Source organism: Gouania willdenowi, chromosome 12, assembly GCF_900634775.1.
Source record: "Gouania willdenowi chromosome 12, fGouWil2.1, whole genome shotgun sequence".
NCBI classification, from domain to species: domain Eukaryota; kingdom Metazoa; phylum Chordata; class Actinopteri; order Blenniiformes; family Gobiesocidae; genus Gouania; species Gouania willdenowi.
This window is the reverse complement of record NC_041055.1, coordinates 28,680,128-28,694,862: the sequence shown is the minus strand read 5'-3', so window position 1 is coordinate 28,694,862 and position 14,735 is coordinate 28,680,128. Positions and strand designations below refer to the sequence as shown.

Sequence of the window (14,735 nt, the reverse complement as noted above, 5' to 3'; positions counted from 1 at the left end):
GCGGGCTGCTATACTTTGATCCGGTTTAAAGGTTCATTATTATGCTATTTTTCACCCATCACCATTTGTTCTTGAAACCTCATCAACATAGTATTTGAAGTTTATTTTCCCAAACTGCTGTTTTCTGGAGTTTTAGCCTCTGAAAAGTCAGTTTAATGACGCTTCTAAAAACAGGCTGTTTTGGCGCCTTCATGCATATGCATGAGCAGGCGTGTCTGTAGATGCAGACTACATGGCTCGCTCTTGCGATGGTGATCAGTGACCACCAAAGCTATTTTCTTTTGCTATCCACACACTCTTGTTATTGTTTTCAGCCAAAAAACTGCACATTACAGTAAAACACATGGATATTTAAGCAGCTATTGTGATTGTGAGTTTCATCTCAGCGCTGCATCAGGGTGTGTGTGTGTGTGTGGCTGCAGCAGCGGAGTCAGTCAGCTGTTTCAAACACTAACCGGAGCGTTAAGCTGCTCAGTCACTTTCTTCTCCTCCTCATCTCTACTGACAACAGGAATAGTCATAATCATTTGTTTTTTTTCAACCACTGCGTCGTATTGTGTCACAAACACGTCAAATCAAGTCAAAGGCGATATGAGGCGGTGTAACGGTTTCTTAAAATGGAACTGGTCCCTGGCACTACACGTGGGTGCCCACTGCTCCTCGGGGAAGGGTTAAATGAAGGCAACACATTTCATGTATGTAGCTTTACACATACGACAATAAAATACAATATATATTCTATATTAAACCGCAGCGTTTGTTTTACCTGTGAGGTAGTTTGAAAGGGAGGAGCTTACAATCTTATAGGGTAGGAGGAGCCAGGATTGTCAGGAGGAGTAAAATCCAACTTCCGGATTGCGAATGTGGAATAACAAGGGAGGGAGGAAACACCTGAATAAATAGGTTTTTAGCTTGTGTTTAAAAATCTTGAAATGAAAAATTAAATCTAAAAAAAAAAATAAGACAGTCAGAGATAAAAACAAAGCAGAGAGCATTTTTAAAATTAAATTTAAATTAAGATTCCTAAAAATTATAAAAAATCATAAAGCACTACATAAAAAGCCAGACTCAATAAATAGGTTTTTAGATTGTGATACTCTCAGTATGCAAGGGAACCGTGGCAAGATTTATGACCAAAAATAATCGTGGGGGGTGAAAGTAACTAGTAACTTTTACATTGAGTACTATTTGATTAAGCTACTTTTTACTTGTACTTGAGTTTTTGATGTATGATTTAATTCCAGTACTTCTACTTGAGTAGGATATATCAGTACTCTTTACACCTCTGCGTAAACGCTGTAAAATCCAGCCAACAAATCCAAACCCTCCAGCAGATGACTGCTACTCATTATTTTTGAGTAATTGTCAGTTGTGTGTGTGTTTAAAAATGCAGCTGCTGCAGTGCAGTGGTGCTGCTCCGTCTATCCACGCATCAGCTGTTTGCTGTTGGGCCGTGTGTGGAGGAAAAGCCCTGTGCTGTCAGGGCTGATGTTGCCACTTTGCCGATCGTTTGTGTCTAACAGCTCGGAGGCTGAGAGCCTGGACACAAAGAGAATCCCTAATCCAATTCCTTTTCATTCCTGCCTCCCTGAGCTTCTCGCCCAGAATCGCACTGCATTACAACACGCTAACATGTACGTTCCTTTCTCTCTGTTTCTCAACTCGTCCACGCCAATGCCTTCTACCACCCCGCCTCGGTCTTTAGTTGAAATAAAAAACAAAACTGTGGAAGAATTCCTCCCGTGCAGGTTAGTAAGATGCGCGGTGATGAAAGGACATGTTGACAGAGAGACCTATTAATAATGAAGCACACAGGACCCCGAAACAGAGCCAGCAGAACACCAGAGGAGGGGGAGTTTAGTTAACACACAGATGGTGGGGTATGATGTTAAAAAAAACTGATGTTTCAAAGAAATGCAACAAATGAGGAGGAAGGACCAGACGGAGAAAAGAAAGTGGGTGCATAGCATTTCTATTTCGTCTTTGTTTTGCATTATTACTTACTAGAGCCAGAGGGAGAACCAGCAATCGTACCTGAAACAGAACGAAAAACACAGAGGAGGGGAGATGGTGTTTATTTATGCATTTGATTTGCCTAAAGACTCGATTCTTTATGAATAACCCATTGTACAAAACCAGTGGTTTCTTTCTCGTCATATATGTAGGATTTAAGCGAAAGCTCTTTGTTTTTTTTTGTTTTTTTGCCTTCCTTGCACTTTCTCGTTTAAACTTATATGGTTAGCTTAGCCCGACATGCATAATGCAATCCATTCAGACCAAAGTGTTTCGCAAACCGTGGCTATTTTGCACTGAATGTGAAGCAGCCAAGTTGCAAACCAGTTAATTTTTAACTCCATCTAATGGTATACAGGAGTTTTAAAAAAGGCTGGGTAAAAGGCTTCAAAAAACCTTAAAATGAAGACTGGAAACAAGAGCAGGTACAGGTTTGTGTTTGGTCCCTATAACTCTCTCTGTGTGCATGTGAACGTGGCCCCGTGTTAGTTTGAAAGGAGAAAACAGGGAGGGGCTGCCCTAGATTATTATTTTATCATAGCAAGCGACTGTAGCAGGCTTCGCTCTCCAAGAGGATTTCCTCCCCACTCTCTTTCCGTGTTGTTCCGCAGCTCTGATCTACTCTCTGCACTGACACGACGATGACTTGCACAGCCCGTTCCTCTCTTCCTCTCCATCTTTCACCCTCTCCTTTTCATCTCAACTTAGTCCTTTGATCCAGATTTGTATTCATGATTTTCGGAATTAGGATAAAACTAAATAACTCCTAAAAATACAAAAAACATGCATATTCATGAAGGGAAAAGTACGTAACTCTATGCTCTGATGCATTAATAATCCACACAGGCTGACGAGTGTTCAGTAGTTGAAGAAAACCAAAGGAATCATCCTAGTGCCTATGATGATGACCCAGTTACTTACAGGTGTTGGGTGTACCATTGGGTGCTGGCAGATAGGAGCCGGCCTTCCATGACTTGGCTTTGAAACCCTTCTTGCACCGCTGGCAGTCCTGGCCGGTGGTGTTGTGCTCACACTGGCACTGAAGGTTCCCATCAATCAGCAGGCACTGGGATGCATGGAGGTTACACTTACACCTGGAGAAGGACAAAAAGACGGGACAACGTAACGCTTCACATGAGGGAGGAGATCTTTTGGAGATAAAGACCAGTCGGACTTAACCAAAGTGTAAGGATAAGAGACAGCTGAACACAAGTTCCCTCCTAAAGTTAATTTAATCACTCAAAATAAGAAGGAACTGAAAAATACATCAAGTATCTTTAAGGAGAACATCTCTTCAGGGGTTTCAAACTCATTTTAGTTCAGCCAAATACGTACCAGTCTGATCTGAAGTGGGCCGCAGACTATACGTGGGAAAACAAGCAGTTTCATCAATAATATGCCCTACTTTTCACTTCCACCTTTAAATGATAAGTAAAGTGTGTGTAAGGCACCGATAATATCTAAGCAATAAGTGACAGACATCAGTCCCAGCACGATCGTCACCTAAATTTACTTGATTTTGTCATTAATTTATTTAGTTTGGGGATATTTTGTGGATTTTTGAAACATTTTGAGTTCTTTCAACAATTGAGCTTTTAAAAATGACTGCCATCATGTGATTATAAGCATAGGACAACTGTGAGTGCTGGTTTCATTGAATTTCTGTATTTTGAGGGACTGCAATATCTACAATTGAATTAGTTGGTAATTTATGCATTGATTCATGTTTTTTTCAGGAGAATTTCATTTATTTGAACTTTCTACTGAGGCTAAATTGGATGCTCCAAAGGATTTGGCCCCCGAGCCTTGAGTTTGACACTAATGCTCTAGACTCAGCTCTGAAAGGCCAGTGGTTAGAATAGAATCCTTGTCTTTCCAGAAAAAAAGCAGCATTCCAAACTCTTTCCCTTCAAAATGGCCTGATTTATGTTGAATTATCGACATCACGTGTGTCAAACACAAGGCCTGAGGGTCAAATCTGGCCCTTTAGATTTATTCATTCAGCCCGCAGGAGAAAGTAAAAAATAAATGAGAGGAAACACAAATTACCAACTACTTCTCAGTTCCTCCAAATACTTAAATTCAATGAAACTCCATAATGTGTCAGGACACAGTCGTACTTTGTGTTGTTGTTGTGTAGTATATTTTTTCTGTCATTCAGTGTGTTTGTGGAGTCTTTTGTGTGTTTTTGAGTAATTTTGTATATATATTCTTAGTTGATATTGTTTTTTAAAAAAAATATTTTTAGTCTTTTCTGCATGTTTTTTTTTATTGTGGTTTTATATATTTTTCTGCCATTTTGTGTTTTTGGAGTCTTTTGTGTATTTTAGTTTCCCATGCTTATATCACATGATTGCAGCCCATTTTTAATCACAAAATATGAGAAGAAACATTAAATTTCTCGAAAATCCTCAAATTTTCCTTAAATTATTCTTAAATAAGAATTGGTCACTTATTGTTTGGATATAATGTGTGTTTTTACATATCAGTTTTCCATGGAAGTGCAAATTAGGACAATAAAGATGAAACAAATTGTTTTCCCGCCTAAAATCTTTGGCCCACTTGAGATCAAACTGGTCCATATTTGACCCCAGAACTAAAATGAGTTTCACACCCCAGTTCAAACACATTTGTCCCTTGCAAGCCACTGTACTTTGAGTGTACAGTTAAGACTAGGCTATAAGGGATGGTGCAGAAAGCAAAGCTCAGTGGCATTGTGACTCTGTCCTATAGAGAGGTTCACAGGCCGAGCGGTCAGTGACATCTGGTGCTGTCAACCAACCACCTGCTCATCACAGCCAACGCAAACGCTGACTATTGGATACATCACTATAGCTTTCAGTGTGTTTACTGATGTTTAAGAACACGGGAAAAAGTTGGGCGAAGAATGAACGTCTTTCGGGAAAAGTAGATGAAATGTCATATTAACGTACTACTCATACTAACTCTGATGTCATAGTTTGTATGCAGTACGTTCACATTGGAGAGTATGAAAAGATTGGGTATGCGACAAATATCCTGATGTATACTATATTTTTTTAAATATGCATGGTGGGCATATTAGTCATACTCAACCACCCCATGATGCATTGCAAGCAGAAATAAAAGCATCTCTTGTCTTCCATTCTTTTTTAACGCTTTTGTAAACATGGCTTTTGTTTTGAAGTTAACCGGAAGTTTTGTCAGTAGCACAATGGAGGCTTTTCAAAAATTTCCGAAAAGTTGGCATGAAATGTGTCTTCGCGAGTTTTATGGATCAAATGAGAACATGTTGGTGTAAAGAGTACTGATATATCCTACTCAAGTAGAAGTAAAAAGTAGCTCAATGAAATGGTACCTAAAGTCAAAGTCACTGGTTATTTTCACGATTCCTTTGCATACAATAAACTCATGTATAATTAATTAATTTATTTTCCACAAAGGCATCTGTAGAAAATAAAAGGTTTGTCAGAATGTACAATGCTTTTTGAAATTAAAATAACACCAATGAATTCAATTCAAAATTTAAAAAAAAAATATTCTCACGCTCTAAGTATAGATATATTGTATTTATGAACTCAAGTAAAACAGTGCCATGTGAGTAACAACATAATGGGTAGAAACTCCCACATGAACCCCAAAAAGAGGTAAAATAACCCGCATTCAATGCTGTTTTGGCATCATGCATTAGGTTTAATCTGATTGGTCGGCTATGATGTGATGCATTTCATTGTTGTCTGGTCATTCCATTTTTTGTAGTTTCACAATGTCCGTTGATCATTTTAAAACAAATAATACTAATATACTCAGTAAAGGTTGGATACAGCAATGTAATGAATTGCTTAACTTCTTTTAAAATGTACTTAAGTACAAGTAAAATAACTGATTTAGAAATATACTCTTTTATGGGTACAAGTACCCATAAAAGCAACTCAATTACAGTAATGTAGGTAATTGTAATCCATTACTTTCACCTCTCCTAACCACCTCACCATCAGATATAAAAACTGTGACTGTCACTCTTCAGCATCTATGATTTAGTCCAGATTTATTCATGGATAGATTTAGCAAATGTTATTATTCTAAATATTGCTAAATTTTAACTAAGTATTGGTTGTTCGTGGGTGCGTCTAAAGCTTAAGTGTTTGTGTGTGAAACACTCATCTTCCTCCTCGACCTCTGCAGATGGGAGGACTCAGGTGGGGCTGATTCAAAGGTTGAAGTTTGTGGCGAGAAGGAAATGAGGATCTTAAGGACACTCAGCAGCTACGTCTTTAAATTACAGTCTTTTCCAGATGAGCGGCTGGACTCCAATTCAGTTTGTTCCACTGGAGTGAGCAGCTATCCGTCTGCATCAAATATTCAAAGAATGGCCTCTGTATTCCAGCGAGAAGGACTCCTTCAATCTCTTTTCCCTGCGCTAATCTACGGGGCTGAAAAAGTGGGTTTGTGACGTTGGCCAATCAAACTCCACTTTAGCCCAAGAACATCACATATTCACGAAAACTAAGAAACAAAGCCCTTCTTCACGTGAAAAAAAAAACCCCCAGAGACAATTGATTGCTAAGTTGTGGCTCATACCACATGGTTGCCTTCAGTTCAATAAATTACCACAGTTTGTGTGTGATCAGTGAGCGGGCTGACAGCACATGCCAGGGAGAATCCATCCACCGACGAGGCCTTGTCTCCTGCGTATGTTCTGAAGGACACAAGCTGTCCAGTTAGCCAAGACGGGAAATTGAACAGCATCTTTTTTTCATGGAGAAAAATAGCGTGTGCATAAGAGCCAGAAGGAAATTGTGTCAAACAACAAAAAAAGGTGTTTGTGTGTGAGTGTTTCTGCTTCATGTGTGACTGATGCATCCTCCCGTCGAGTACAGAAGACAGACAGCGGATCAGAGAAGCTGAGGCGCGGTGACTAATGGTTGCGTTGAGTGACTGACACTGGCTCAGCGCATCCCCACTTCTTATCGGCAGCTTGTTTTGGTGATAAATCTCATCTACTTCATCTGAGAAGTGGAGCCGCTGCTGAGCGCAGGGTATAAGGCTGCGTCCAAATAGTCCCTCCTATCTCCTTTCCTATCCACGGGGTTAAGGAAAGATGTTAGGAGACTTCCTAAAGGAGTTAGGGAAAGACCAATCGGAAGCACTTCTACTAGATGACGTAATAATCAGACGGCGGCAAAGGTTAGTGACATCTGCAGTGGTGGAAAAACTACAAATTTCCTAAAATGGACTACTAACCGCTGTTATAATCTCAAATATCACAAGGTTTGAATGGAAATCAAAGGAAAAGAGGCTACAAGTGAAACTAAAAGAATGTTGCGAACTGTGTTTCTATTACCCTTGGAAATGCGCAAAATCTAGCGCAATAAAAACTGGTGATAAAAACACCTGAATTTTGAAAAAACCACTCAAATAATACAAAAAATAACACTTTCACGAGGAGTAATTTCAGGCGTTGCGATATTGAAATGTGTCGTAAAAAAAGGCGATGGAAACACTTTTACTGCAAACGTGACGTACAGTACATGGTCACATGACCACTCCTCTCTGAGAAAACATGACGCGGTACGTGTGGATAGAAGAGACATTTCTTAGCATTATTACTGCCACATTAGACAGCAAAAAACAAAAGAATATGGAGTTTAATAAGGAGGTTTTGAGTGTCCATCTTCCTCCAGTGAAGTCGCGCGGGATGAGATTAAGATTAAGATTAAAGATTAAATCGGGGCTTTCGCCTTTAATTGGCCATGTAATGTTAGTACATTATTGGAATTTCTCCTCTGCATTTAACCCATCCCTGAGGAGCAGAGTTACCAGGCTCCTCCCCCAAAACAACTTTCAATGGAAACACTTCCACTCAGAAATCAAAGTTAATCCAAAATAAGTATAAAGATATTACTTTTATGCCAGATATGGGCCTACATAACATTGTCGACATACACATGTACAAACGCACAAAGCATTCCTGGGCGAATTAAATATAATGTGGTAAAAAATGTCTCTGATCCCTTTTTCTTGAACGACAGAGTGTCTGTTTTCAGTCATGATGAGTTTCCGTGAACGCTCTGATGAGCGGGTCCCTTTAAATATTGTCGCTGCAAGGAATTGTGGGTCAGCAATACGTGGTCTCCTTTGGTAAAGGATGCATCAGTAGCTGGGTTTCCGTTACTGATTTTTTGCAAAATGAAATGTTGACAAATTCTAATTGCGCTTTTAATGCATTTACATTGAAGGTTGTTTTAGAGCCTCACAACTCCAGTGAAATCTCATCACACGGGACTTCACTGCAGAAAGACGGACCCTCAAACGCTCCTTATAACACTCTGCATTCCTTTGTTGTTTCACGTCTAATGTGGCAGTCATGATTTTTTAAGTATAATGCTAAGAAATGTCCCGTTCTCCTTCTGTCCACACGTACCGCGCCATGTTTTCATGTATTTGTGGAAAAAGTGTTTCCTTAGTACTTTTGGGACACATTTCAATATAGAAACGTCTGACATTCCTCCTCATGAAAGCATAAAAAGATTTTAGCGATATTTGAGTGTTTCCATTACCAGTTTTTTTTTGCGCCATTTAGATTTTGCGCATTTCCAATACAGCTAGCATTTCCTAGGCTAAAGGAGGTTATAAAGGAAGCATTGAGCCTCCTTTTCTTTGCTTTTAGAGAAGCGGAACGCTTCTTATCATGGCCGACACTTAAACACTTCCGGGGGTTAAGGAAAAGTGGATAGGAAAGGAGATATGAGGGACTATTCAAACGCACCCTAAGAGTTGTACTTCAGTCAGTTCAGATGACCACACTCATTTTCTGCTGCTTTTACAGACAGAATCCAGGAGTCTTTCTGTCCTCTGAATGTAAAAATAAAAATCTAAGTAAATCATTTAAGCAAAGTCGAAACTTTCTACCACCGTGACCTGCTTTCCTCTGAACTTCTGCCAGGATGATCAGGACGATCAGGACAACCTTCCACATGAGTGAAGTGACGTTCCTGACTTTTTTAAAGCACGGCTCCGCTTTTCCTCATTAAAACTCTCAAATGACGGCGTGCACTTCCTGCTCTGCATTAATTCCACCACGCACAAATAATAGATGGGGTGCAATAACACGTTAATGTAAAAGACGACTTCCTTCACTGCAGTCATTACAGTGAGCGTAGCAGGAAATTAAAGTTAAAAGGAAGTTAAGACTGGACATCTGGATTCATCCCAATCGTGTCTGTAATTACTTTAAAAAGAAAAAGGGTTGGAAGGGAATTATTTTGTTACAAACGGCACACAAGTCAAATTTTGGTAATTTTTTCCAAACACGATGACAATATTCCAGCAAATTGAAATTTAAAAAAACGTTGGATGAGTTTGTTTTCCCCACAAAGCCTCCACTGCACATATTTCATCTCTACACTTGCAACTTGTCACAAACAACATTCAAAGACCAATTAAAACACTTTGTGTCAAATAAGTACAAAATTAAGATCCACACATACATATAATGTAATATATTGACCATCAGAATTAACCCTGGTGTATTTTTACTTTATTTATGAGTATTTAAGTACTACATCACTATAGTATGCATTGCCATGTATCTGAGGATACGATTCACGAGTTGCATTTCAGGATGCGATATATCCCGATACTTAACAATATGATACACATTAGGATATATCACGATATCAATAACAAATTTCACCTTTACAAAATGACACGAAATATAATAAAAAAAAAAACATTACTTGAGAACAAGTAAAAGTACCCACATACGTCTATAAAAGTTTATTATGCTATCAACTTAGAGTGAGGTATTAAGAGTTTAACAAGGTCTGATGTGCTTCACTGACACCTAGTGACCAGGCGTTTATGTGCTATATGCTTATGTTAGCGCCATTAAATGTTTTTTCATTAAAAAAAACATGGTTAAAAACTTGATTTGGACATTTTTTGGATTGATGCAATGATCGCGCAGTGAAATATTGCGATATATTGCCAAATCAATTTTTTTTACACCCTTATAAGTTGCGTAACTAAAATATTTCAGAGTTTTGGGCAGAAATTACTGTAGCATAAATAATAATAAATAATTTTTTAAGCAAGAGCAGCATTAAACTATTCAAAGTGGGTTTTTTGTGTGTTTTTTAGTGATGTATTTGACAGAATAATGTATGAACATAGAGCCCTACTGCTTAGTCACTACTGTAATCTGTAATCATTGATTTGGGCTTAAAACATAGTTTCTGTTCCATCATTCTCCATCAGGCTGGGAGACCATTTTCCTCACTGTCTTTCTTTTTCAAATTGTCATCGTAACCCTGTATCTAATGATATGAGGGCGGTCTGCTTTAGACGGCTGAGAAGCAGCAATTAGGGGAATAAATAAAAGGAAAGATAAACAAACATCAATGGAGTCATGTGGGAAAGCAGCTGGAAGCAGCTCTTAATGGGACTTTATCGTCTTACTGTAGTTGACGAGGATTCCTCAATTTGTCTCGGGGGTGGTGGGGGGGTTGTATCTTTCTTCTGTTCCTGACTGCTTTATTTCTATTTTAGCTCTTTCTTTCTTTCTTCTTTCTTTCTTCTTTCTTTCTTTCTTTCTTCTTTCTTTCTTTCTTTTCTTTCTTTCTTTCTTTCTTTCTTTCTTCTTTCTTATTCTTTCTTTCTTTCTTTCTTTCTTTCTTTCTTTCTTTCTTTCTTTCTTCTACTGTATACAGTATTTGTATGTTTCTTTCTTTTATTGTCTACTGTATATTTGTATCTTTATTTATTTTCATTGTTTACTGTATATTTATACATTTGTTTTTATTTATTTCTTTTTATTGTCTCATGTATATTTGTATGTTTCTTTTTATTGTCTACTGTACATTTATGTATTTTCTTTCTTTCCTTTTATTGTCTAGTGTATATTTATATATTTGTATGTTTTTTTTCTTCTTTTTATTGTCTACTGTATATTTCTTACGTTGGTGAGGTGCCGTGTGGGCCTGAGCAGTCATTTCTATCGTAGACCAGAGCAGTTCATGGTGTCAAAGCTCTCACAGTGTGGCTGCTTTTCTGTCTCTGTCTGTGAGACTCAGAGGAAGAGGAGGAGGAGGAGGAGGAGGGGGGTCCGTTGTCCGTCTTGACGTTGTCTGACCTGTGATGACGGACTGCTTTGATACAGTCAGCTTCAACTTCAACTACAAAACTATTACCGTAGATCATTTAGAAATGAGCTTTGTCTCAGAATAAGATCTAAATCTCTAAATGCTTCTTTTTAAGTGACAATAAAAAATCACCAAATGTATTGATGTTGTTATTAACTAATAAAAACATGAAGCTATTATTTTCACATGGGACAAAATCCAACCAGAACTAAGGCTGTGTTTGAAATGTCAAACTAACGTACCGCTTATACTAAGTCTGACGTCATAATTAGTATGTAGAGTGTTACCATTAAATAGTATGAAAATATTCAGTACGTGAGAAATACCCGAATGTATATTATATTGGGACATTTATTAAGTATGCACATTGGGCACACTAGTCATACGCAACCGCCCCATCATGCATCAACATCCCCTTTTCAAAATAAAAGCCTCTCTTCTTGTCTTCCATTAGTTTTTTAACTTTTTCAGAAATAGGGCTCTTGTTTTGAAGTTAACCGGATGTTTCGTTAGTAGCACAATGGAGGGTCTCAGAAAATCTCTGAAATGTCAGAATGAAATATGTCTAAGTGAGTTTTATGGATCAAATGTTGATGTTCTACTTGGTCACTTTCTCACTTAAAATGCTTCCAAAACCAACAGATATTTAGTCTCAGTGTGATTCAGGTTTTTATCGTCGTAGGTTCCAAATGCATCTTTGGAAACTTGGAAGTATACTTCAGTGGGAACGCTGATCATCCTAATCATACTTATAGTATATAGTACACAGTTTATACTCACTGAGCATGTAGTTTATAGTAAATTAGTGTGTAGTTTCCAACACAGTCTAAGTTTAGTTTTTGGAAGGTGATTGTGTTTGCGGCCCTAAGACTGTTCATGTGGTCTTATACGCATTGATCACATCAAATCTGTCTTTGTGTATTCAAAAATATTTAAAAATAAATGAGGATTAAATCTTTTTTTGTTTTAAAAATGCATAAACTTAAATGCTTAAATATAAGAGCCTTGTGCAACAGATTCCAAAGATTGCATTTTTTTTGAACGGCAATAACCAGACTGACTAATTAAAAAAAAAAAAAAAATTACATGAAAACTATATTAGAATGAAAACTACATTAAAATAAAATAACATTTTTGTCAACTTATAAAAACTCACCTATAATTTCGTCACATGGGACGAAATCCAATCAGAACTCGTGATCATGTGGTTTTACACATAGATGACATCATTCTGTGTATTTACAAACATAAACACCATCACATATCAGGTTGATCAATGTTAATTGAATCTTTAAAGAGCCCATGTTAAGCTAAACTAACTTTTCTGTGCTTTAAACATGATAAAAGTGTTATTAGGGCTTCATACACATGCTCAAAGTGTTTTTTCATTGATTCCCTCAATCGTTAGTTACAGGCTGATTTGCTCCTTTCTTACTGCAGGGTGAGCCCAAACACCTCGCTCCAATTTGATGACACCTTCCCACGTTGATGACAATTTTGACACGGCACTGAGCTGGAGAAGCCACGCCTCCAGGAAGTTCTTTGCTGTGACTGACATGTAAACAGACCACGAATGTGAGCATTTCAGCGTCCTTTGCGCAGTGCTATGTATGTATTTTCTACAGTCTATGTATGTACCGGCGAATGCCCCGCCCCCACGCTCTGTCTCATGTTTATGAAGCAGCATGAGCTCAGCTACACAGTGGGTGGGAGGAGGGCGGGCCGTCCACTGGCCCGACGTCACCGTGTGGGGAGGAGGAAGTCAGTGTCCCGTCTATAGACACGCCCACTCATGAATATGCATAAGTAGGCCTCAAATCAGCCTGTTTGTGTAGAGTTGGTCAGAAAGAGGCTAAAACTCTGGAAAACAGGTGAGTTTGTTAAAATAAACCTCAAATGCTATGTTTTTGGGGTTCTTAGAACAAAATCCTAACGTCATTTATTTGACTGAAACTACACTGTAACTGAAATGGTCCTAATGATGACTAAATTTTGACCAAAAATAAGTTTTATTTTTTGCTTAACTTTGTTGTCACAATCGACACTGGTGTGAATAAAACATTCTTTGGTGGTAGCAGTGACTGTGTATGATTGTGTTTATTGAACAGACTGGGTGTCTGAGCCCATGGGTTGGTTAGCTTATCTTGTGCATGACTGAATTGATAACGTAGTAAAAACATGACTTGTTAGAGGATTACACACACACACACACACACACGTATTGCATCTCAAACTGTGATTAAACTACTACATTTCTGAGCTGTAATGAGAAATTGATGATCGTTCAGTGTGACTTTAAAATAAAACCGCTAAAAGTCATCAGCTCGACACATTTCACAGAGACAATAAATCATCAATGGATACACACATGAATAATATAAAGTAACCTAATATATATGTTTAATGTGAGGATGATACCAGACATAACTCGTTTTGAGGCGATCACTTTTGATGGTTTCCTGAACGGTGTCTAAGTGTGCACATTCATCATGATGTGATTGGTGGAGGGAGGTTCAGCCAGCGGGAAAGCTGGGAAAGCTGAGCCCTCCGACACGCGGATGATCCCGGAGTGGTGGTGGTGGGGAGGTGAGGGAGCGTGAAGTGTGAGTTTTATGAGGCTGAGATCATTGATCAGCAGCACGGCTTATTGGCTTGTGCTGAAGTCTTTATCGCTGCGTCCCCTCCCACTTCCTTCCTCGTGCCTCGCCTCGTAAATTTACGGCGGCTAATTGGACATGACTGCGTTTATGTTCCTGCTTCATAAATTTCTTTCTCTGAAGGGAGAGGATCGATTTTCCTCGAGTGCAGCCTTCCGTAGCAGCACCGACCTTCTCAAACCCCCCCCCTTCTCCACTTCCTCCTTATCCGTTCTCTTCCGTATGCTCCCACTCTCTTCTCAGACTAAACAGGTAATCTATAACTGACCTCCTCTGCAATCGTGTAGTAAGACCAAATTACAACCTTCTATACATACAATGGCGTCCAAATGCAGTAACAAACCATTCCCGCTTGTTAACATTTATCACTTGATGCTGATATAAAAAAAGATTGTTTGATGCATTTCCTAAGAAGTTTTTTTTTCATTTGAAGAAACCTTTTAGCTGCGCATACAGTAGAGCAGTAGTTCACAACCTGGGAGCGGGTCGACAGATGCCTTCAAGAAACTATAGGAATATTTTCTGTACAATTAGAGCCCAATATTGCTCATTTTTGCCACTTCTCTATCAAATTTCAACGCCTGTTCTGCACATTTCAGACATTTTCGGCACTCATAAACCCTTTCCACCACTTTTCCCACCTAATGTTGCATATGATGTCACTTCTAACCTCTTTTCACCATAATTTGTGATTATTTTTGCCAGTTTAACCACATTCATGATTCATCATGCCCATTATTTGCCAGTTTAAACTAAATGTTCCAACTTTTGAAATTACTTTCTAGAAACATTAAAATGATGTTATTTTTCTTTAAATTTCTTACTATCATCCCTTTATTTAAGGTAGATCAGTGTAATTGGGTTAAAAACCATAAAATTGTTGTTTTTTTTTTTTAATAAAAGTTAGTATTGTCATTTATTTAAAGGCGGTTGATTGTAATTT

At 38.3% G+C, this 14,735-nt stretch overlaps 1 protein-coding gene across 1 annotated transcript in view; it reads right to left on the bottom strand.

Moving 5' to 3' along the window:
- ntng2b (netrin g2b) overlaps positions 1 to 14,735 on the bottom strand; it is a 101,027-nt gene that overhangs the window by 36,602 nt on the left and 49,690 nt on the right. The window contains exons 4-5 of the mRNA XM_028463261.1: positions 2,935 to 3,107; positions 2,005 to 2,034 (exon numbers count right to left, since the gene is read on the bottom strand). Coding sequence (XP_028319062.1) covers positions 2,005 to 2,034; positions 2,935 to 3,107 — 203 coding nt within the window. The remainder of the gene's footprint in view (positions 1 to 2,004; positions 2,035 to 2,934; positions 3,108 to 14,735) is intronic.